The sequence below is a fragment of the Mesocricetus auratus genome, unplaced genomic scaffold (assembly GCF_017639785.1).
Source record: "Mesocricetus auratus isolate SY011 unplaced genomic scaffold, BCM_Maur_2.0 Super-Scaffold_100009, whole genome shotgun sequence".
NCBI lineage: Eukaryota > Metazoa > Chordata > Mammalia > Rodentia > Cricetidae > Mesocricetus > Mesocricetus auratus.
The window spans coordinates 50,610,380-50,635,610 of NW_024429193.1; the positions used below are offsets into that span (position 1 = coordinate 50,610,380).

Genomic DNA, 25,231 nt, shown 5'->3' on the forward strand with positions numbered 1-25,231 from the left:
GCCTCAGTCTTGTCAGGCTCTCTCATGGCCTGATACTCTACTGGTTCCCTTTTAATACTTTATGAAATGTTGACCTCTACTTCTGTGACTCCTGCCTTTCAAGATTTTATGCATGATTGACATTTGTACCCTTCAAATCACACTGCTGCCAGTATACTTTACCTAACAATCTGCACCTCATCTCTCCACATCCACAGCAGTAGCTTGGATGCTGAGAGAGCAAAGACAGAACAATGGTTGCCATCAATGAGCTCTGCCTAATCCAGGAGTGACAATGCCAAAAACCTGGCAACTCTGATTCTGCATACATAGTGGTTGATCAAATAAGAATTAAATAGAAAATCAGTGTGCTGTGCCCATTTGTTCACAATTTTATTCCTTCAGTTCTTGTTTTAAAACAGCAAAAAAAAAAAAAAAAAAAGCCACTGCTTCTATGACACATCCACTGGCATTTCGAGTCTTTTCTTTAGTGCTTAGCCTATTCTTACAGGGAAAGATATTTACTGATGTACGTTACTTGGATAACTGAAGAATTCTGCAAAGCAGCATGATTGCTCTGGTATTTCATTGATAATGGAGATGAAGGCAGGAACACACGTGAAGTCCTTTGTTTGATAAAAGCATTTGACTAAAAACTGACATTGAGGAATTGCAGAAGCGTGTTTAAATCAGTTGTTTGAATGATACAAAATTCCAGAGTATTGACCACGTTTCACAGTAAACCTGAATGAGCATTTTCTAGTCAATTACCTCATCTTTAAAGTGAAGACTGTTTCCCAGCATTTATTATAAAGGATGATTGTTAAGCATGAAGACTTCTCTTATCTCACATTGAATGTGTATTTTATTAAAAATGTGCATTATCACATAAAGCAATGTTTTCACAAATCATGTCCCTTGTCTTTTATTCTGACATGTTTGAGAGCATGTGCCACTATTTAAGACTTTAGAACACTGGATTTACAATCTAAGCATATTGTTCCAGGCTTCTTAGTTTGGGTTGTTTTTGAGATAGGACCTCATAGCCCAGGCTGATGATCTGAGAGAGCTTTACTAAAGGAGCTTTTGGAATAAGGAAATGTACATCCACAGAAAACAGGCACACCCAGCTTAATGTTTCTAAGCGTAGCCAATGTCATGATTTCTGATAAATTGTAGACCGCAGAACCTGAAGCTAGTTTAGCTGTGGACATAAAATGTATTCTCAGGTAGTCTTCATTGTGTTGCTGAGAATCCAAGAGAGAACCACCATCAAAGTGGAAATTTTTCATTTGAAACTAATTCTTAATTCTTTTTAGCACAATGCCTCTAAAATGAATTGCTTGCCTAGAATCTGGCACTTAACATCATAGGGTCAAATGAAATCTGTTATTGTGACTTTTCAACCAATGATATTGGCTGGCTTCCACCAGAACGGTGTTAGGGACTAAACTCTATGTACTGAGCTTTTGAATTTTGATGGTCTATTCCTTACACAAAGAACAGCAGAATACCATTTATAACAAGTATTCCACAGTAAGTGGAAGGTCACACTAAACGTAAGCTAAGATTGTAGGATCATGCATTGTATTCTGTGTAACTTGCCAGTTATCCCTCCCTTCCAGCAGCAGACCTCCTTCAGCCCCTTTTGGGTACACCTGTCCTATTACCACACACTAAAGATTAAATCATCCATGATTCCATAGAAGTCCAAATCCCAGGAGTTATGGGAAACCTCACAGAGGAATGTGTTTCGATGTTCAACAGTGATCTGCTTGCCTTGCTTACTTTCCAACAGTACTATACAGACTAGAGATGAAGTTTGGAGACCTTGAGACTAGAGCTTACCCTTTCCCAAACGAAAGCAATTTATGGTCCTGAACTGCCCCCAGTATTACCCGTGTTGGCAAAAAGCAGCTCACTAGCTTCTCCCACACATGGACTTTGTTTACATGCTCTAAGCCTTCACAATACACACACAATCTTATCTTTTTCTATTCACATTTACCTAGTGATCTCAAAGCTAAGCCAAACAATATCAAAACACAAAGGAAATACAAGTCACTCATTCTATCCAAATACAACACTCTTTAAAAACCTGAGCCCTTTACTCTCATATTTAAAAAGAAGCAATGTTATGATGCTCTGTGAAGTCGAAAGCTTTAGAATACACAGCCTCTTCCCCAATATGCTGCCCTTCCTTACATGCTAAAAATATAGAAGTTCAAAGCAGTTTGAGTTTGGGTACCTTTTAAATTTTATTTACATGTATATAGGTGGGCAGAGGACAACTTATAGTCAGTACCATCCTTTCAAGATGTGAGTCTGAGACAGAATTTAGGCCATCAGCTTGATGGTAAGCACTTTTACCCATTGAGCCGTCTCCTGACCCTAACTTTGAGTATTTCTGAAGCTGTGAAGAGTTAAGCCACAAGAAATGTCCACATGAGGACCAGCTGTCGCCTGAGACTATACAGACCTTCAGTGTTTCATGTCCCAAGCACTCGCCACTCTAGGAACAACTCCCAGATCTCAGTGGGCCAAGGATCAGTAGCTGAGCAATAGTCAGGCTAACAGATTTCTAAGTATGGATAACAAGGCTAAGGAAATGCATTCACTCAAGGTCAGACATTTGAACAGTAACACTAACCTGAAGAAAACCAAATGGTTTTCAACAAGCAAAATGCCCCCACTGTTCCCTGTCACTGGGCCTGGCAGAATGGACTAGAACTATTCTCAAGACAATGGATGGCCTGCTGCAACTGTAGCACTATATTCCTGATTGTTTCCAGGTCTTTTATTTTGAACTGTCTTCTCTGCTCATATATACAATTGTCCAAAAATTATGCTTGTTGTTTATCATGGCTTTAACTAGGTTTGAACATCTGTGGCAAGCATTAATCAATGTGAACTACTTTTTATCAATACAGACCTAAAAGGAAACTCAAATCTTAGGTTCTCTGAAGAGTAGCAAGTGGTCTTATCTACCCTATTTTTCATTTTTAAACAATGAAAAGTAGTAACAGTTTTTCAAAAACTTGTTTCTCTTCTTTGGTGTCATTTTAACCCTTTTTTAAAAGTCTTTTTTTTTCCTTTAAGGTTTTTCCCCCCTATCAGTTTTAAGCCCAAGAAACAGGCCATGCAAGTGAACTTTATGCCCTTCATGCCTAAGTGACCACAAAACATAAGCTTTGTCTCTGAGCAGCACAGTGGTTAGAACAATGGAAATCTGTACTCCCACCCAGTCTCAAGCCCTGGCTGACCATGCATGCAAGTACAGAATGGAGGCCCACTTACATGCCTTTTCCCAAACTAAAGTTAAAACAGCTCCAATATAATCAGTTATTTATCATGAACTCTAAATCTAGACCACCAACACCAAGTATAAATAAATGTTTCCTAAGTTCTAACTTAACTAGCTACTTCGGGAACAGTAGAATACAGACAGCATCAGTAAAACTGACAACACCCTGGTGACTCACCTAAGTGAAGCAGATTAAGAAAAAAAACAAAAACAAAAACAGCTTTGGTGGGGGAAAAGGCCACAACCACAACCAAAGTCTTTATTTTACCTTTCAGTATTTCAGTTTCCCTATGATGGATCTTAAATCTTAAGAGTCCACAAATACAGCACTCAGACTTCATATCTCCAGAGGAAGGTGCCCAGAGGCAATCAGGCCTCAGGATATCTTTAGGTGGGAAAAATGACAAAGATTTCTCTGTAACAAACCCTGTCAGTTTTCTGACTTCACTGAAGCACCTTTAAGTGTTCCATCATCCCTAGAACTTTCTAGGAAATCTAGGACAGGAAATCACTCATCTCTTTCAAACAACACTGAGGAGGGCAAAGGGTGAGCAAGAACTACATTGCAACAGCCAAATTTATTCACCCAGAAAATGGATTTGAAAATTCAGTTCAACAGGGATTTGTACAAAACTGTGGTATTTCTGTGTCTTCTCAAGGTACACTGTGCTGGACTTTTGTGGATTGAAGTATTTCCCATAATAATGAATTAAGCTCTATATAAAAATAAATTACCACATCTCTGAGTAGCGGAACTACTCCCAAAAATCTAGGGACACCCACATCCCAAACAACATATCCAATTCTTGGACTTGGGAAGCATAAAACCCTCTGATCACTTTATGGGAAATAAAGAGCATTGCTTTGGGAAAGCTGAAGAATAATTTCCCCCACCCCAATACACTCACACACATGTGCTCTCTCTCACACACACACCCTTTATAAAGGAAGTTTTTCCTCCTAGTCACTATGGGCTGCAGCCTCCCTCAGGCGGAGAATCTGCCTGTTTACTGCACTGGACTAGGGAGTAACATGCTCTATAAAGCTCCTGTGCTCTCACAATTGGGAGGCAGGGGCAAGCAAGCAGATTCTTGTGGGTGGAGGGCTTGCTTTTTTTCTGAAATCCATTCTACTCCGCAGCATTTTCAGGTCCAGGGGCTGGGAGAGGCTCTATGGGCACAACATGGTGGATAACTTGATGGTCCCAGCCAACTGTAGTAAGGAGGGAGTGGTTAAGTGGAGACCACGTAGCATCTCTCACGAAGTCTCTGTGGGCTCGACTTCTAAACCTGGAACAAAAGTGGGGTGTGTAGTAAGAGACAAGACAAAAACCCAGGTGGGGAAGAAGACAGAAAAAAAACCAAACAGGACCATTTTTAACACATTTCACCATTTGTACAGCCTCATCACCAGGACAGTGGATGTCCAATCACCCAATTCAGTCTACTTTCCTAGGTGAAGAAATGGTAGGCAGAGCAAGGAAGTGATATATCCACAGCCAAGCAGGAAATCACAGCAAAGAAAGATGTACGCCCAGGTCTTCCTTTCCGTCCCTTTTCTCTATAGCAGGTTCCACTTCACAGAAGGGGTTCCCTCTGGGAAGCTGGGATGCTTGCTAGACTTAGACTGTAAGCAGACTGCTTCCAGTGCTCAGTCTCTGCAGACACACACACACAAATGGCAAGAACCTCTACAAAGATGGAGAATTTTCTTCAATTTTTTCTATCAATGTGTAAGTGGGTATGTGCATCTGAGTGCAGATGCCCACAGAAGCAGAGGCATCAAATGCCTTCAATCTGGAGCGACAGACAGCTGTGAGCAGACTCATGTGGAGGCTGGGAACAAAAGGAAGTATTCTTAATTGCTGAGCCATTTCTCTAGACCCAACAAAGGAAGAATTCTACATGCATGTTCCTGAAGAGAAAACAGACCTGCTTGCCCATTGGTCTTGATCCCTGATTCCTAACCACAGGGTTCTACTTCAAACTTACACCTCAGAAAGGCTTGAATCCAGCACAGCAAGGGAACAGTCTTCACTGAGAGAGGCCAGAAAGGGAACACTAGGAGAGGGAACAAAGGGAAGAGAAGATAAAGCTCAGATTCCAGACCAAATGACTGGACCAGCCCCAAATGCACCGTAAACTGAGCCAGGGGAGAAGGCAGCCTGATGCCCACTTTGGGTTAAGGTCTTACTGCCATTACAATTCCAATAAAAATGCAACAGAGCCAGTACTCATAGAAACCACCCTGGCAACCAACTACCCAATGGGTCTCTCTCTACATTAGCAATTACCCAGCATCAGGCTCCTCAAGCACATGGTGCCAGAAGCCTAATATTAGCCAAGCTGTGTTGAACAGGAATGAGATCACATTCATTTCAGCTGTTCTTGAATATACAATCCTAATAAGGACTGCACTGACTAGCTTAGGAAAACCAAGTTACAGTATTGTCCCATCTAAGGAACAATGTAATCAGCTAATGCTCTGCCAATAGATACATTCTTTATCACTCCATTCCCACTCCCTCACCACTGCCCCCACCCATCCCTTCCAGATCCCTGGTGACAAACAGTACCTGTGTGGAGAGAATACCAGCCTAGTGACACACTGGGAGTGCACAGCTGAACTGAGGGTACAGCTTGCATTCTTGGTGTCCACAAGGGAGACAGATCCATTCTCATCACCTGGAGAAGAAACAGCATGCTACAGTAATTAAGAACATACTCTTCAGACTGGCCACAGTCAAGCATGCCTTTAATCCTGGCATGCAGGAGGCAGAGGCAGGACAATCTGCCTGAGTTCAAGGCCAGCCTGGTTTAAATATCAAGTTCTAGGACAGCCAAAGCTACATAGAAAGACCCCGCCCTTTTTAGAAGAGATATTCCAGACCTGAATTTGAATGAATTTTAGTTCCTCAAAATATGGACAAGTTCACCAGCCAGAGCACAAGTTTCCTTTTGTAAGGTAGGATGAGCAGGTCACTGTGTGGTTGTGACAATTACTGGATACTTGTTACTTTAACTACAAACTGTTACCATATGCAGTCACACCCATAGCAGAACCTAATTTTCTAAACAGCAAAGCTGCTTGCTAAGTGGCCCAATGATTTCTAAACATGCCCAGAATAAGGGAGCTGGAACAATGAGGAATCCAATCCACTAGGAAAAAATTATGTTCTCCAAAGCTAAACAAAACTGGTCTAATTCATGTAGTGCTGAAGGGTGCTGCCAAAAGCGCGTACACCGTGAAGGTAGCATTTTCTCATCCTACCGTTCCCAGAGTCCACATGACATGCTGCCTTACCAAAGACAAAGACATCACTCTGCTGAGGATGCCAAGCCAGGGAGGTAGGAAGGTAGCCAGAGGCATTGCAGCCTGGAAAGGAGAAAAGGGAGGTTTGGAACAAAAGCAGTCACAACCTAGAAGCAGTTTTTCAAGAGAAGTCACAAAGTCCTGGGAACACTTTGACTGGGTTTCTTAAATGCTGCTAAGGCAATCAAGCATGCCCTTATCCCTGAACCTCACGACCCACACGTATCCACCAGTCTCCTGTCATCTGGGGGCATACATGCAAAGTGCACAACAACAATAACCCTAGCCCTTTGTCTCTCTCTGCAGAGTAAACCACCCACCTGGAAGCAACCCTACCCCTTGGCACTCGTTGCACTATGGTCAGCAGAGCCTCAGTGAGACAGAAAATGACATCACAGAGGGTGGGCATCTGGCAACCCTGCTCTGACTGTGGGCAAAGACAGCCTCTTCCATGTGGGTTCCTATTACCATGTTCTCCTCACCACTGGTCTCAGACTCACCCATCTGTGATGCTGGCTTGGCACAGCGGGTATCCCAGAGCAAAATTCGACTGTCCTAGGAAGAGAAACAGAAAAGGGGTTTCATGATCCAAAAGAACAGCTACTGGCCAGTCTCCACACCAGGGATTTGGGCCTATTAAATCCAGCTATGGTTGGAAAGAAGTGACTAGATCTCACCTCACTGCATGAAAGAAACACGGAGTCTTTGTGGGGAGAGCCAGCAACACAGGTGACCTGTCCTGAATGAGCTGTAAAGGAGAAACGTGGCAGAAAAAAAGGAGTGTAAGAAATAGGCCTGCTTTCATCATGTAACTTAATGAATATTATGACAGACTATAAACTAGAACCAGAGGAAAAGTTGACAGTTAAAAAACCTGAAGAGGCTTGGGGAAATGACGAACTGGTAGGGACAATGAACTCCAATTACAGGCTTAGTAAGAATAGGGAAGAAAATCTGCAGTTTGGATGCCTCGAATGAAAAGGCTATTACTAACTTGGTAACAGTTTCCATAATGGAGATACAGACCTCTAAGTTGTACAGAAAAAGACAGTTCTGGCGCTGCATTTTAAGCAATATGAGTGTTCTAATATGCTTTCCCGTCATGCTTCTCCCACTTTACAGCTAGAATGCATACCTCCCTTTCAGCCCAGGTCTTCCCAGGCCAGCGTTCAGAGCCTCAACACCCAAGGCTCTCAAAGGAGAACAGACAAGGGACTGAACCTGTCTCAGTCACCCCACAGATACAAGGGCAGCTCTGTGACTTGCCTCTCTGTTTCTAACAGTGAAAAATGAAAAATAAAATTGCTGTCATAAGAACATAACCAATTAGCTTATCAGAACTAATAAACCAAGCTGGACTTTTTATAAAAGAAAGTGAAATCTAATGCTGCTAACAGAACAAATTGGTTTTTGCCATCAGGTTATTTGTAAATAGTTTCTGTAAACACATGCTTAGAAAAAAATGTGTAACAATAAATATGACCAAAAAAATTAACCTCTTGTCAACTACCTAATTTTTAGTAATAGTCATTTATTGTGTATGTGTGCCCATTGTCACAGCGCATACACGGAGGTCAGAGGATAGCTTGCAGGAGTTAGTTCTGTTCTTCCACCAAGTGGAATCCGAAGATCAAACACAGGTCTCCAGGTTTGGCAGCAAGTACCTTTACCCACCAAATCATTTCACTTGACCTATTTAAATCTCTTCATGAACTATTTTTAAATCCTTTTAGAAGGTCTACATGTGGAAAAAAAAATCACAGCTAAAAATTAGCTAGAGGTTGAAGACATCACTGAGGTCATTTAACCAGCTCTCCTAGAGTACTCATCATCATCTGCCTTATGGACTAAACCTCCCTCCCTCCATCCATCCTCACTATCCATTTCATAAATTCAAAATTTATCAACAATAAAGGCAATTGCTAGTTCTGTTAATGAAGCAAAGCAAAAACAATATTAAAGAAAGTGATGAAATGCCCTGAAAAGATGTTTTGTAGAGGTGAAAATTCAAAGAGTTAGGATTCAAAAGTCTTGGACAGTAGAAATGGCCCAATCAATAAAGTGTTTCCTATAACAGCATGAAGACCTGAATTCAACCCCAGAATCCACATAAAAAGTATGGTGGCTCTTGCTTGTAATCCCAGCACTGGGAAGGCAGAGACAAGTGAACCCTTGTGGCTCCCAGCCACATCTGTGAGTTCCATGTCCTAGTGAGAGAATCAGTCTTGAAAAACAAAGTAGGTATCTCTAACGTTGACCTTTGGTCTCCGCACACATGCACATATACACACACATACACAAGTCCCAGGGCTTATCCTCTAAGAATGACAAGGCTCTACTGTGTCTGGATTAAGCTAGTGCACAGTTTACTGTCATAATGAAGCTTGATGACAAGAAAATGGAATCTTGTTCTGCAGGATACAAGAAACAAATGAAGAACCAAGAGTCACAGAAAACAGGCAAAGAGATGAGTGAGACAACTGACAAAGCCTGATGGTAAACATGTTAGACATGGACAGGAAGGGGAGTGACCAAATGGAGACTCAAAAACCCAATGAACCCTGAGTATAAGAAGATAGACTTTGTTGGCCACTCTGGTTTAAAATGTTTGGCTCCCAACTGAAGGACTATTTCGGAAGGATTGGGATGTGTGGCCTTGTTGGAGATGTGTCACTCAGAGTGGGCTTTGAGGTTTCAAAAGTCCATGCCATGCCCAGTCTTGCTAACTTTCTGCCACACACTTGTGAATTAGGATGTAAGCACTTAGTTACTGCTCAAGCACCATGACTGCCTGCTTGCCCCCATTCTCCTCACAGTGATGGTCATGGACTAACCCACTGAAAATGTAAGCAAGCCTTCAACTAAAAGCTTTTTCCTACAAGTTGCCTTGATCATGGTGGTGGTCTATAGCAATAAACTAAGACACCCAAGTAGTCAAAAGGCTGTGACACCATCAACAAAAACAGGAACAGAGGAAAAGACAGGTGGCAGATAAAGGAACCTGACTGTAGTCTGGTAAAGAGAAGTCAACCAAGAGAACACAGACTTACCTAAAGTTCAAAGATCCCAAGGGAGGAAATAAAAGATAACTATAGCCAGTATCAATCAAAAAGGAATACTTACCTCGGTATGAATTCAGTGACATCTGCTGAGTCAGGTCCCAAATTTTGATGCTACAATGCAAAAAAAGAAATAGGAATCTTGACGTGTACTATTAACATAAAAAAGGACTCAAACAGGAACATGTTTGACCAACATGTCCCATATCTGCCTCCTAGACTCCTGTTGTCTTATTTATAATGTACTACCAATAAGGAAACAGACATGCCATTACTCACTAGACTCTAAAAATAGCCCAAAACATTACTTAATGAAATTAAGAGGATAGTAAGGATAACCACAGGAAGCCTAGAGATGGGAGTAATGAAAACAGCAACCCACCAGAAGTCTTTGCTACCACTGACAGCTTGTGTGCCAGAGCTCAGGACAGTGACAGTAGACACAATGTCATCATGCTCATACTTGCAGAACTTGCTGACAATAAGTGTCTCATTCTCATCTAGCTCCCACAATTCAACAGCACCTGTTGAGGACAGAGTGGGGTGAAGTGTGGGTGAGGGAAGCAGAAGCCTGGGTTAGAACAGGGTGGCAATTCATGCCTAGGACTCAAGCAGGCATTGTTACAGAGCTAACAAAAAGTTGTTCCTGTAAAAGCAAAGACCACATCATTAAAGGGCTTAGCTCACATCCAGGCCATTCAGTTTTATGTTACCTTACTGCTTTCCTAACAGCCCAGATGACTATGTGAGAAAATCTCCTAGAAAAAGACAGGGAAATCGATATAAAATCAATTATTTTGCTTCCACAGAAAAGACACTGGGGGATTAGTTCCCAGGGAGGCAAAGATAAAGAGTGATGATATCTCTTTCCAGTGGTTCAGACACTAATAAATATTTGATTAGACTGCTTGAAAAAATGCCTTGCAATACTTTAATGTTCAAGACTGCCAGAGAGGCTAAATCTCCAATGTCCTATTTCTCAACTTCCAAGCCCTACCTAACTTAAGAATAAAGACAGACATACAACAGGCATGGCAGTGCGTATCTTTAATCCCAATGCTCTGGAGGCAGAGGCAGGCGGATTTCTGTGAGTCTGAGGCCAGCCTGGTCTGCAGAATTCTACAAAGAGAAACCCTGTCTCAAAAGACCAACACACACACACACACACACACACACACACACACACACACACACACTTGAGGTATTTTTAAGTGTATAGGTGTTTTGCCTTCATGGCTAATCACCAAATGCATTCAGTGCCCATAAAGGCCAAAAAAGGCCACTGAATTCCCCCAAAACTGTAGTCAGAAATGGTTGCTAGTGGCATGTGAGTGTTGGGAATCCAACTTGGGTCCTTTGGAAAAGCAATCAGCACTTGTAACCACCAGGTAATCTTTCCAGGTCCAAAATACATGTTTCTATTTCAATGAGACAGGGTTTCCCTATGTAGCCTTGGCTGTCCTGGAACTCTGATAGCTATGTAGAACAGGCTGGCCTCCAACTCACAGAGCTCTGCTGCTTCTGCTCAGAGAGGCAGCACCCACACCCAGCTCCCACCAAATTCTAGCTTTTATTTAATGTAATTTTTATTTGATTTTAATATGTTTGGTTCTTTGAGAATTTCATATGTGCACACAATGTAGTTTGATCATATTCACACCTAACATGCCCAAGATTCACCCCCACCCTCCAAACTTCATTTTTTCTTTTCTTTTTTAACACCAAACCCTACATTGCTCAGTCTGACACTCAGCAGCCTAGCAAGGTGGCTGGGTTCAAGTTCCAGAATAAGCTCAACAGCAAAAGAAAACAGGAGGTCAGGCATGGTGGCACATATCTTTTATCCCAGCACAGGGTGGAGGTCTCTGTGTGCCCAAGGCCAGCCTGGTCTACTTATAGTGACTTCTGGGACAGCCAGGGCAACATTATGGGAGCCTGTCTCAAAAAAATAAACAGGAAGACTGTCTTCAGCACCACCTCTTTAATCAACATTCTCTTTGGTCTAGGTTGGCCAGAGGCCACAGGAAGATGACAGTCTATTTCTTCCTTTTTTGCGAGAATTTACTGGGCATTGACCACCTGGCAGTTTAAAATCTTAAGAGGAAAAAACACCTTTTCCCATCCCAACCTACATCTTCAGTTCCAGGGGAGGAGATGACTCACCTGAATCAGAAGCCACCAGGATACCTTTGTCTCCCACCCAGGTGAGGTCAGCTACTCCGGCTTCGGTCTGGACGCCCGCAGAGCAGAAGCCTTCGTTGGGGGCCGCATTCGGATCCTTGAAAAACCAGAGAGAGCCGGCCCAGCAGCGACCGCTCAGACTGGAAGCCCCGAGCAGAAGGGAACCATCTATAATGGGGAAGTTACAAAGTGTCAGATGGAAGGCCCGGCTCGTTTCTATGGTAACCGCAAAGAACCCAACGCAGCCGAGTTTGAGATCAGGTTTGTGGGGCAGGGCTGGGCAGCCCCCAGACGCCAGGCAGGGATCGGGAGGGCACAGGGTTGCTGGGTGGACTCGCCAGGGTCAGTACCGGGAAAGGGCGCCCAGGGCTAGGGAAGGGGGCGTCCAGGCCCGGGATCTCGGCTCACCAGACCGGTACCGTGCAGCCTCCAACTGTCGTTCCATGCAGGCGGGTGCATTGGGGGGCAGGTTCCACTCGCGGGCCGCCGGCTGCACGAGTGGGGTTGGGGCTTCCTTCCGCATCTCCACGATTCCAAATTCAAGCTAGATCCCAACTAAGCGATACCGATTGCCCGCTGGCGGAGCCCCACACGTGGTGCACCTCTGCGCCTCCGCCCCTCTCTAAGGGATACGCTACACTCGCGAGAATTGCGTCTACACCGCCAGCTCGCTTTCCGTCTGCCCTTCCTGCAGCGGGATTTCAGTTTGGGTTTGTTTTTTTTTTTTTCTCGCGAGAAAAAAAGAAATCGATCAGGACAGAAAGTACTCGGCTCTTTTCTCGCGAGATTGGAGCGGCCATCTTGTCCCTGCCCCTGACAGTCTCGGGTCGCGGTCACAGGGACGCGAAGACCGCTGTCTGGACCTCAGCAAGGCCATGCTGTCCCGGGTGGTACTTTCTGCCGCCGCCACAGCGGGTGAGAGATGGAGACCCCGGGCTGGCCTGTGGGGATACTGGGAAGAAGCTTAGCCTGGGGCCCCAGGGAGGCGGAAAGAGGGTGAAGGAAGGACAGCGACGTTTGGGCCTGAGCAGAGGAGTGAGCGGAGCCGCCTGACAGTGTAGGGTCTCGGGGGACGTCAGGGAGGGTGCACGGGCCGTAGGGATCGCGTCTCACTGAGACCGAGGAAGGTGGGAACGGAGTGTCGCCTTGACTTCGCTCACCTGAGCCTTGTGTGTTTGCAGCCCCCTGTCTGAAGAACGCGGCCGTCCTGGGACCAGGGTAAGTGTCACCGCGTTTTATTACTCGGTTTCCTTCTCTTCGCTTTAAGCCAGGACTTACCTATTTCCTTCATTTCGGCGAGCCAGAATCCTCATTCACACGCTTGTTCTTCCAATTGCCTTGAACGTTATCTATCCCCCTGTGAAAAACACCAAAGAGAGTAACTCACCGTGACCTTCAGCGACACAAAGCTCTGAATCAGTTACTCGATTACACCCAAGAAGAGACCTGATTAAATACAACAGAATAAAGCGTGTTGTTTGGGTGTCCCCAGGATTTCAGTCTTCTGTTGCCATATTAGGAGCCAGAAATCATTCATTAATTGGTAAATGTTTATCTTGACGGTCACATAATGAGAAAGACAGTGACAGTTTACAGACTCCAAAGGTAGAGATGGGTACACCTGGCTCCTGCACTTAGCTGTGACTCGTCACTTAGAGCCATATGTTATGGATTATGAAATATGAGAGACCTGATTCTGGTATAACTCAGAAAACACGCTTAGTACATTGTGAGTACTCAGAAGTGTTGGCACTGTTGCAGTTAAAATGCCTTTCTTTAGAACGTATCAGGGTGTGTATGAAATACTTTAACTCCAAACTTAATCATGAAGCTTTCAAAGTTTTAATCACTGCAGAATGCTTGTAAAACATGTCCTCGTTTTGGTGTAAATGTCTTACTGTGCAATAAAGTGAGACTATAATTGATTGCTTTGAACTTACAGAAAAGTCACTCCATACAAACACTGAAAAATAGCTGTGTGCTGGAAATGTACCCTTTGTGTGATCCTTGGCCCTGCCAGGTACAACTTATAGCAATTGATACGTGAATTACATACAGAAGACACAAGAAGCAGCCTGTATTTCTCCTCTGTCACATCTTGTATCAACAAGGCTCATTCTCAAGTTATACTTTGACTACACCCACTACCATTATTACGGCATGAGCAGCCAATGGTTTTGAATGAGCAATTTCATTAGCCCTTTAGTCTGTTTGTCCCAGTACAGCCCATTCTCAGTGCTGCAGAGAGAGTATGGCAGTCACCTGCTTAGAACCTTCAGAGCTCATATTCCTCTTGAAATAAAATCCAAACTTAGCAAGGCCTAGAAAACTGAACCTGAATCAACCCATCTATCTCTTGGTTCTTCCTCATCCTTCCACATTTAGCTTTATGTTCCAATCTTACCAGCATTGCTACTTTTCTAGAAAATGCCAGGCTCATTTTTTCTGAGAATTTTATTTATGTGTGCACGCGTCACATACTTGCTTGCACACAAGTGTATCTGCACAAATGCTTGCAAAGGCAAGAAGAGGATGTTGGCTCTGGAGCTGGAGTGAAAGGTGGTGGTGAGCAGTCCAGCATAGGTGCTGGAACTAAACTCTGGTCTGTGGAAGAGCAGCAAGCACTCTTTGACTGCTGAACCTTCTTTTCAGCCCTAAGTTCATTTTAATGGTCATATGTGCAGTACCAGCCTTTAAAAGGTATGTAATGTATCTTGAACAAGAATAGCCACCCTAGCTGGGTGTCGGTGGCACACGCCTTTAATCCCAGCACTCGGGAGACAAAGGCAGGAGGATCTCTGGGAATTCAAGGCCAGCCTGGTCTACAGATCGAGTTCTAGGACATCCTCCAAAACAATACAGAGAAACCCTGTCTCGAAAAAAAAAACCAAAAAAGAAAAAAAAAAGAACAGTGCCCCCCATGCTCATCCACTATCTTTTTTCTCTCCCTCTTCCCGTTAGTCCTCTTCATCCTTCTGTATAACTGGGCTTCTACTTTCATGTTGTGTACATGATTTCTTGTATATATAAAATCTAATATCCACAAATGAAAGAAGACATGATGTTTTTCTCTTTCTGCTACTGAACTTGTCTAATGACACTCTCCAATTATATCTACTTTGCTGGAAACAACATAATCTCATTCTGTATATTTGAATAAAATTTCATTGTGCCTGTAGACAATTTCCTCTATCTATTCCTCTGTTGGCAGACACCTAGATTGCTTCCACAATTCAGCTACTGTGCCTAATGCTTCAATAAGTACAAGTATTTCTGTGATGTGCTTACTTGGAATCCTTAGCATAAATATACAGGAGTGGTCTAGCTGAGTCATCTGATCTGTCATCATTTGGGTTTTTTTGGGGGGGCTTCATGTTGATTTCTATGGCTAGGCTAATTTACATTCCCACCAGCAGTGTATCATGTTTCTCTTTTTCTTTATGTCCTCACCAGCTTTTGTTACTTGTTGATTTCTGTTCTAACTGGAGTGAGATGAAATCTCAATGTGGTGGGGGTTTTGGGGGTTAGGGTTTTTGTTTGTTTTTTGTTGTTTTGGTTTTTTCTTTACTTTTTATTTATTCTTTGTGTCTTTCATAGCATGCGTCTCCATTCCATTCATTTCCCTATCCCTTTGTATCTGCCCTCTGCCCCTGCAACTTCCCCCCAAAACAAAACATAAAATTTAAGAGAAAAAGAGAGAAGGAAAAGTCAGTCTCATCCCGGAATCTGGAGTGTGACACAGTGAGTCACACAGTTTACCCTTTTGTCCATATGTCTTTACTTGCAAGTGTGCATTGCAAAGAGTCGCTGCTCTGTGTCTCTTGAGTATTATCCATTTTATTGGCTCATTTATTGACTGAGTTGTATTTCTTATAGTTTAGGGTTTTTGTTTTGGGGGGAGGCTGAGAAGTTTTTGTTTTTTGTCTTATGGCTCCTAATTCTGTTAGATGTACTTACCAAAGATTTTCTCCCATTCTGTAGCTGTCTTTTCATTCAGTTATTTTCTTTGCTGTGAAGATTTGTAATTTTATAGTGTTTCGTGTCAGTTGTTGGCGTTATTTATTAAGAAATTAGCACTCAGAGACAGTACTTGCCTGTGTTTACGGCTTTGTTACATTTGGAATAGATTTTGTTTGTTTGTTTTTTGTTTTTCGAGACAGGGTTTCTCTGTATTGTTTTGGAAGCTGTCCTGGAACTCGATCTGTAGACCAGGCTGGCCTCGAACTCTCAGAGATCTGCCTGCCTCTGCCTCCCGAGTGCTGGGATTTAAAGGTGTGCACCACCAACACCCGGCTTGGGATAGATTTTTGTACAGGCTGGGAGATAGGGATCTAGTTTCATTCTTCCACTCATGGATATCCAGTTTTCCCAGCATCATTTGTTGAAGTTTGTCTTCATAGAGTGTGGTCTTTGAGGTATCTGGAAGACTGGTTGCATTTGGCTGTCAATCATTAAATAAAAGGCGTACCAAGCAAAAGCAATGTAAGCTGCAGGTGTTTTTTGTTTGTTTGTTTGTTTGTTTGTTTTTTGAGAGCTGTTTATAGTTGATATGAGTAGAGACAAGGTACTAAAGAAAGATGAAGATACAGTTCGGCTGTGCTGTATTGTTGTTTTCTTAAACAGAGGAGGGCCTGCTGAAAAGTTTTCATCTCAGATTCATGTTTTGGAAGCATTGGCAGTAATATGAAAGGAGCTGCATTTAAGGAATATTTGGCAAGAACAGCCTTCAGGTTTGGGGAATATTTCTTAAAGTATTTAAGAAAGAGAAAATGAAGACTTCAACTGGAATAACCTTGTCAAATTGAAAAGGCCTGTTTCACATAATGATAGGCAGGCCATCAAAGGGAATATTTAGAATCAATGCTCTCAGCAGTATCAAGTTGCTTACATTTAGGTAACTACTCATGTGGAACCCTACTATAGACAAGTTCCATTTTAAGAATGTTATATATATTGCCGGGTGGTGGTGGCGCACGCCTTTAATCCCAGCACTCGGGGGGCAGAGGCAGGTGGATCTCTGTGAGTTAGAGGCTGGGCTGGACCAACAGCCTCCAAAACAATACAGAGAAACCCTGTCTCGTAAAAACAAAACAAAAAAAAAAGAATGTTATATATGTTAACTCAGTCTTCACAATGGCCATGTAATATGTTTTATTCCTTACATAAAGAAATCTGAGATTACACAGACTTTAAGTTCTAGGCTTAGCAAGATACCTGCCTCTAAACCTGACAGGTATACCCGAGTTCTGGTTCCCCAAACCATCGTGGCGGAAAGAGAAAAACAACTCTTGCAAGTTGTCCTCTGACCCTCGTGTGTGGTGGTGTGCATGCGTGCAGACACAAAACAAAAAGCAAGAGTAGAAAGAAATTTTTAAAAACTTTTAACTTCTCTCAAAGCCTAGTGGTTGGTCAAAGATTTCAACTCAAGCCATCTATCCGGTAGTCCTCTCTCTTGTGTTTCATTGCTCCTAGTTGAAATATCAAGTCCTCTGTAAACGATCCATAGACTTACACAAAGATTTCAGTAGAGGGTTTGAGAGTCTTCCTATATCAGGTCTGCTTTCTGTCCATTATGACAGTAGGAAACACCTGTCTTTATCCCTATTCTTTGCTTTTGTTAATTGTACGTTGTGTTTTCTCTGAAAAGCTGGTTTTAAATTTGTATGATTGCTTGTAGGGTATTACAGGCAACAAGGGTCTTTCACACAGGACAACCACGTCTTGCCCCTGTACCGCCTCTTCCTGAATATGGAGGAAAAGTACGTCTTGGGCTGATCCCTGAAGAATTTTTCCAGTTCCTTTACCCTAAAACTGGTGTAACAGGTGAGCATTGCCCAGTCTTGAGTAATTTGAGTGATACCATTAAAATCAAGTCCTTTTTTTTTTTTCAGAAGAAATTTTAGTTAGCAATTCCATATTTTTAAAAAAAACTTGTATTTGAGATGAATTTTGTTTCAGGATTTTATTTTATAGCTTTGTTTTCATTTATTGACCTACTAATCATGCCAATTTCTTTTGATTTACTTCTAGGCGTGTTCTAACAGTATAGTAATGAGCTAAGTTTAAGTGTCTCTTATTACAGAACATGTATTTTATTAAGGATTAAAATTTTTCAAATTAGTACAAATATATAATACTGTCAGATAATAAAGGGAGCTATGAATAAAAATAAGGTAGTAGAGACTTAGAGGAGTGTGTGTGTGGTTCTATACTTGTCTTAACAAGAGGCAGGTGCATCTCTGAGTTCCAGCCCACTGGACTATAGAGTTAGTTCCAGGACAGCCTCCAAAACTACAAGAAACCCTGTCTTGATAAACCTATTGAATCTCCTGGAACTGGAGTTGCAAAAGGTTGTGAGCTGCCATGTGAGTGCTAGGCCTGGGCCCTCTGCAAAAACGGCAAATGCTCCAACCCCATAAATTGTAACTTTTAAAATATCTATAAAGAATGCCAGGTGATGGTGGTGCTCTCCTTTAATCCTGCAAATCAGAAGGCAGAGGCAGGTGGATCTCTCAGAGTTCTAAGCCAGCATGATCTACAAATTGAGTTCCATCCAGGACTATGCAGAGAAACATTGCCTAGAAAAACCAAAAAGAAAACTGTATGTGTCCTAGATCCTCTTCCTTCTAAACTCTTAGCCTAGTTGTGTTTTGTTTTTAAGTAACTATATTGGAAGTATTTAGAAGTATTATAATTGTCTACAGAAGTTGAGAATTCTGATAACTTAATTCTTTTTATGTATGTATTTTTTAATAATTATTTTTTCTTGTTTCTTGCGTCTTGTATAAAACTCTTATAAACTTGGGCAAAGAATAGTGTTCTGTCCTGTCTGTTTCCATTCAGTCATCAGTGTGTGTTCCTGGACAGACTAATTTAGAAAGCAGCTTGATGTCTTTGTAGAACAGTTCCTGTGGGCTGAGTACTTTATATTGTTTTATCAGCTCTGAGAAGAAGGTGCTATTTCCCCTTTCAGGAAGCAAAGTTCAGATTTTTTTTTTTCTGTTTCTGATGGGTTATAGAGTACAGATTTCCTTCAGTCCAGATCTTCTTTCAGCTCTATGTGCTGCTTAAACCGTATGTGTATAATCTGATTATCATTTTTAGCCTTGCCTTGAAGTAACCAAATGCACACTAGGCATAACATAAATATAAGGTAACTCTTTGTTCTTCTAGGACCCTACATGCTTGGAACGGGGCTTAGCTTATATTTTCTATCCAAAGAAATATATGTGATTACCCCGGAGACCTTCTCTACCATATCAGTAGTAGGGTTGATGGTCTATGTGATTAAGAAATATGGTGCTTCTATTGGAGAATTTCTTGATAAACTTAATGAGGTAAGAGTCTTAAGCTTTGTTTTTCACTTTAGACTATGGCATAAATATCCCAGTTATCTATTGTAATTATTATCTATATGAATGTTAGAGGGGAAAGAATACCGATAGGTACAATTATCATGGTTACAGTCATGTTGCAGTTAGTTACTGCTTTAATATAAAGTTCAAATTACTGCCCCAATCTATGGGTATAACATAAATATGCAGAAAGCAGTTTGACACTGTATTCATTTAACAAAACAAGAATATGTTATATCCTTCTTAGCCATGAAATATTGACTGTTTATGGAATCATACATAAATTCTTTCCTGTACTATAAATGTCAAATCCAATTAGAAAATGGTTTACTGCTGTCATAATAGTCAAAACACTACTGCACCATTGGACATACTTTCCTTGACAGGTTGATGTTACAGTTTGAAAGTTTCAGATCTAGGAAAAAAATATTGATGACTTTTCTTCCTCAGCAGTCTACCCAACTTTCAGTCATTATAAAAGCTAACCAGCAGAGAAAAGGCTCCCATCTTAGTTCAAGCTAGATTTCTCTGTCCTGCAACCAAAGTATCTTCAGCAGTAGGACGTTAACTATCTTGTTCTTGCGCTCAGTCGAGAGCAATGGAAATAGACTGTAGTGGGGCCCTTGGAGCCTTCCTGACCAACAACTTAGTATTTAACACCTGGCACTGGATTTTTGTTTAATAACTATAGCTTCTAAGAGCAATATTATACACCTATGTAGGGTACCTCTGTTCAAGCTGTATCATTATAATTATTATTATATTACTTAGCTTATAGAATAGCAAGTTTTTGTATGGCTTTTTCATACAGCTTTAGTTTTAATTAACCCTACACCCTCCTTCCTTGGTCTTTTTCATTAGTGATATGTAACTCTTATATAGACAATGCTTTTGAAGATTTGTGAGTTTCTCTGCATATGTCTTTCTTCGTGGTCATTTTTATAAAATGAAGCCTAAAACTGAAAGAGCATCAGATGAATCTTTTTGGTACCATTTTTGCTTCTACTGACGTTGTAATATCCTAATTACAGGAAAAAATTGCTCAACTAGAGGAAGTAAAGCAATCATCCATAAAACAAATCCAGGATGCAATTGACATGGAGAAGGCACAGCAGGCACTGGTTCAGAAGCGCCACTACCTCTTTGACGTTCAGAGGGTAGGTTTCAGTAACTTCTAAGGATAGTGAAGTTACTCATGGGTGTGACAGACAAGACAAAAACATTAGTGTCTGCAATGTAGCTCAACATTAGACCACTTCCCCTTCCGTGTGCAAGAACGCCTTACCACTACCAAAAATCTCAATATTTTGAGGAATGGTCAAATTTTTAAGATGGGTCTTATTTTATATAGAAATGAAGTTTTGGCTAGAAGTTATCAGTTGCAATTATGTAGCTATTTAAGAACTGCTAGTTGAAAACAATACTTAGTATTGTTCTAAAATTAGAAACAGTATACGATGTAAAAGAATACTTTGAATCCATACAAAAGGAAAATAAGTTAGTTAGGGCTGATTTTTAGAAAGGCCAAAAGTGAAATGCATTCTCTGCATTTCATACATACTTGAATAAGAAAATCTTTTTGATTCTTTTCAAGACAGGGTTTCTCTGTGTAGCAGCTCTGGCTGTCCTGGAACTCTCTCTGTAGACCAGGCTGGCCTCAAACTCTTAGAGATCCGCCTGCCTCTGCCTCCTGAATGCTGGAATAAAAGGCATGTGCCACCACCACCCTGCAAATAAGAAAACCTTAACATTTGCTGTTAGATAATCCGATCCTTAACATACATTTAAAAAACCTATCTAGGAAGCAGTAGAACTTTTAATCATGCCCAGCGCTCAAGGAGATTCTAAAATTAGGAACATGTCAAGTATTTTGTCATTGTTTTCTTTGAACCCAGTATTTTATGCCAAATATTTAGAGGTAAGATGTTTCATACTGAAATTTTACATTATGTATGCACACATGTGGGGCTAGAGAGATGGTTCAGCAGATAAGAGCATTGCTCTTTCAGAAAACTCAGGTTCAGTTCCTAATACCCTCATCGTAATTCACAACCATCTGTGACTCCACACCCTTTTCTGATTTCTACAGGCACCAGGCATGTGCATTACACATATCCATACATGCAGGCAATCCATTCATTCGTTTGAAAAATATTTTTTTTGAAGAGAAGCATGCATGCAATAAAAATACTGAGATGAAGTGCCTAAAATACTAATAATAAGGATTTAGGCCACTGATTGCCAGTGAGGTTTTATTACCCCTTGCATCACTCACTCGTTTTTCTGACCCATTTCAAGCCCTATCAAGTTAGGTCTCTTGAAGACTAAGAAGCTACTCTCTTATTAACAGGATTCCTTAAGCACATGAATATTTAAAAACTCCAGAAAATGTTAAAGCAGAGCTTGGTATGGTGATTCCCACCTGTAACCCGCCACCCAGGAAGCAGAGAAAGGATTGCTCTGAGCAATATACTTACTGAGTTTTTCTTAATCTGGATACTGTGGTCAAGGTGGGGTATGAAGAAAACAACACAAGAAACAAAATTTATGTCTTCATAGTATTTACTTTGTCTACACAAAGGACAGTTCTCACCTCAGAGGGATGAAAGGGTTTATTCTGGAGCCAAATATGAATGACCCTAGAACATAGATTCAGATTATCCCAAACGCTATGTTCGCTATAGTGTCAGTTTAGTAACAGAGCAAAGGAAATTTTAAATCAAGACATTTTTCAAATACATTGGTGGAGGGACTGGAGAGGTGGCTCAGGAGTAAGAGCAATTGCTCCTCTTGTAGAGAACCCAAGTTCACTTCTCAGCACCCACATAATGGCTTACATCTGTAACTCCAGTACCAGGGGATCCAGTGCTCTCTCTGGATGCACACAGTACACTGACATGCATGCAGTCCAAACACTCAGACATACAAAAACACACTGGAAACATTAGGCAAGATACAGCAAAGCAAGAAAATCTCTGCTATATATATATATATATATATATATATATATATATATATATAAACTGATGATTATTCTTAGCCTTTGGGTTGGTGAGACAGGGGTCTGTACATTCCTAAATGTTTACCTAATAGTCACAAGGATCTCGGGTCATGGGTAAAATTGGATAATAAATGGAAATTTAGGGGCTAAAATAGTCCAAGATGATTTGGGTCTGAACCTGTAACTTAACCATCGTTTCTGGAGTTTTAATTGTTAATTAGCCTCCGACCAATGCCACGGCAGCCCCTAACCCCACCCCCAGCTTCACTACTTTATAGCCAGTCATTGGGAGATCAGAAAGTGAATAGTTGAGTAGATATGAATGTCAAAGAGTGCTTAGGAAGATAGCAAACTGATATTAAAGCAGATGCATTGCAGGAGTGAGGAATTGGTGTGTAGCAGTTGGGAAAGATGTCTGATGGGGTATTTGAGCAGAGACCTGAAAGAAGTGATGGTCAAGTTTTGTTGTTTTTCTGGGGAAATAGTGATCCCAGGTAGAGGGGAAAACTGCAAGAGCCCTCACCCAAGAAGTTGTTTTCTGTAATCAAGGGGTCAGATTACCAATGTAGCTAAAGAGCTAAAGTCAGGTTGAGTGAGAGAATGAAAGGAAGAAGGAAGAAAGAGCATAGTCAAGGTCTGTAATACGTCGGGTCATTCGTGTTTCTGGGAAGACTAAGGTGAAGAAGAAAAAGTTGTTGTAAGCAGAGGAATGATGTGGTTTCACTTATATTTTAAGGGGTTACCCTGGCAACCTTTTTGTCAATAACTTTCAAATTGGTTTAAGAGTTAGCCAAGAACAGATCCTTAACAGGTTTTTGTAGCCGGATTGCATGTGTTCATATCTTAAATTCAGTATTGCCTCTGTAATCTTGGCAAGTTCAACTTCTGCCTCAGTTTCTCTCTGTAAAATAGATACACTGATACCCCATGATGTATTTATAAAACTTCACTAAATTGACATAAACACAAGAATGTTTAGAGCATAGTAGTTACTGAATAAATATAAGCTACCATTCAAACATAAAATTATCATATGGGGGGCATTACTTGTAGTAGAAAAGAGTGGACACAGCCTAACCTATTAGCAGATCTTGGGTAAATGAGTCCTGGAACACAAGTATAATGGACTCCAGTGTACTTTAAAATTGAGTTGGGTGGTATAACATAAAGAAAGTGATATGTGTATGTGTGTGTTTCTGTTGAGTTTGCTAGATATTTCTGGGAAAGATTGAGAAATGCAGGAAAATGGTAGCCTGTGCCATGCAAATATTTGCCACATGCTGTTTTACTACCTGCATACTGAAAGAATTTCATATAAACATCTAAATGAGAAATGGAGTGTGCTAGCTGGCAAAGCCCCCAAAACAGAAATATTCCTTCATGTGTGCAAATAACATTTCTTTTTGTTGTTGTTTGTTTTGTTTTGCTTTTTGTTTTTCGAGACAGTAGCTTTAGGGCCTATCCTAGTACTCACTCTGTAGCCCAGGCTGGCCTCAGACTCACAGAGATCCCCCTGGAGTTAAAGGCATGTGCCACCACTGCCCAGCAACGTTTCTTAATTAAATGCAAATCATGTCTTAATTTTTGCCCTCAGAATAATATTGCCTTGGCCTTGGAAGTCACTTACCGGGATCGGCTACATAGAGCATATAGGGAGGTAAAGAATCGCCTGGACTACCATATTTCTGTACAGGACATGTTGCGTCGAAAGGAGGAAGAGCACATGATAGACTGGGTGGAGAAGCATGTGGTGAAGAGTATTTCTGCACAGCAGGTACATGACCTTTTGTAGCTTCTACGGTTGGACTGGTACCCTGGCAATAATATGTTGGGGGCTGGGTTGTATGTGTTCCAGAGGGTAGTAGAATCCATAACATCATGGTAGGCAACAGGCAGGCAGGCAGGCATGGTACCAAGCAGTAGCCGAGAGCTTACATCTGAGCCACAAGTACAAAACAGAGAAAAAGACTGGGCCTGGCATGAGCTTTTGAAACCTCAAAGCCTACCCCAGTGACAAAACACTCATACACATAAAATGAAATAAATCTTTTTTTTTTAAATCAAGAAAGACAAGGTCTGTCAGAATTTGATAGATTGTAATGTTTATCTTACTTTAGAAAATACCCCAAAACTGTATAGGAAAGAGACTGGTAATTATTTTCTTAAGACTTATTTTTATTATATATATACATATATATATATATTTATTTATTTATTTTTGGTTTTTGCGAGACAGGGTTTCTCTGTATTGTTTTGGAGAGATCTAACTACATTTCTCTTTCCTTGTCACAGGAAAAGGAGACCATTGCCAAGTGCATTGCAGATCTAAAGCTGCTTGCAAAGAAGGCTCACGCTCAGCCAGTTATGTGAATGTTTCTATCTCAGTTGAGATGGCCAGGGAGAGCTAACTTAAATGGGAACTAGTCCATGTGAAGAACTCTTCCTGTGTTGCTGTCTATTGAAATTCCAGTGTACCTTTCCTGAGAAATGATCAAGATGCATTTAATGACTTAACTCTATTGGCCAGTCAGGTATTTCTGATCCTTGCTGTATATCTGGAATTGGCTAGTGATCACTTTTGAATAAGTAATTTGCAGCAACTTGCTGCCCTAACTAAAATTACCAAGTTATAGTTTAAACTTGTAATTAGTTATACCATCTTGCAATAAAATGACATTTGAAACAATTTGTAAGTTTTATACTCTGAAATAACACTTCATTTATTATGAGTAAGAAGTATATGATTAAAACTGTCTTTGACAGCTGGAGATGGCTCAGTGGGTAAAGAGTTCTTGCCATGCATTCATGAGGACCTGACTTCAAATGCCCAGAACCGTGTAAGAGCTGGGTGCAGTAGCACACATCTGTAATCCCAGCACTTATGTGAAGAAGATGAGAAGCAGAGACAGGAGAATCCCCAGAAGCTTGTTGACCACGATGGTATAACAGCAGCAAAAAAGATGCAAGGCAAGATAGACACCAGAGATTGTCTTCTGACTCCCACACATGTACACACAAACCTACATGTACATACATATAT

At 41.3% G+C, this 25,231-nt stretch overlaps 2 protein-coding genes across 2 annotated transcripts; one reads left to right on the top strand and one right to left on the bottom strand.

Annotated features, from left to right (window-relative positions):
• Nucleotides 1–3,842: 3,842 nt before the first annotated feature.
• Wdr77 (WD repeat domain 77) lies at nucleotides 3,843–12,503 on the bottom strand. The gene is made up of 10 exons (XM_005076581.4): nucleotides 12,244–12,503; nucleotides 11,818–12,003; nucleotides 10,037–10,178; nucleotides 9,719–9,768; nucleotides 7,273–7,343; nucleotides 7,096–7,150; nucleotides 6,587–6,658; nucleotides 5,859–5,967; nucleotides 5,275–5,343; nucleotides 3,843–4,572 (listed from the first exon to the last, which is right to left on the bottom strand). Exons 1-10 carry the CDS (start codon nucleotides 12,356–12,358, stop codon nucleotides 4,413–4,415), a joined length of 1,029 nt encoding a protein of 342 aa, XP_005076638.1. The 5' UTR covers nucleotides 12,359–12,503; the 3' UTR covers nucleotides 3,843–4,412.
• Nucleotides 12,504–12,593: 90 nt separating this feature from the next.
• Nucleotides 12,594–24,877, top strand: Atp5pb (ATP synthase peripheral stalk-membrane subunit b). The gene is made up of 7 exons (XM_005076580.4): nucleotides 12,594–12,750; nucleotides 13,017–13,053; nucleotides 17,513–17,658; nucleotides 19,009–19,172; nucleotides 20,222–20,347; nucleotides 23,786–23,965; nucleotides 24,484–24,877. The coding sequence occupies exons 1-7, from the start codon at nucleotides 12,711–12,713 to the stop codon at nucleotides 24,559–24,561; spliced, it is 771 nt and encodes a 256-aa protein (XP_005076637.1). The 5' UTR covers nucleotides 12,594–12,710; the 3' UTR covers nucleotides 24,562–24,877.
• The last annotated feature ends 354 nt before the right edge of the window (nucleotides 24,878–25,231 follow it).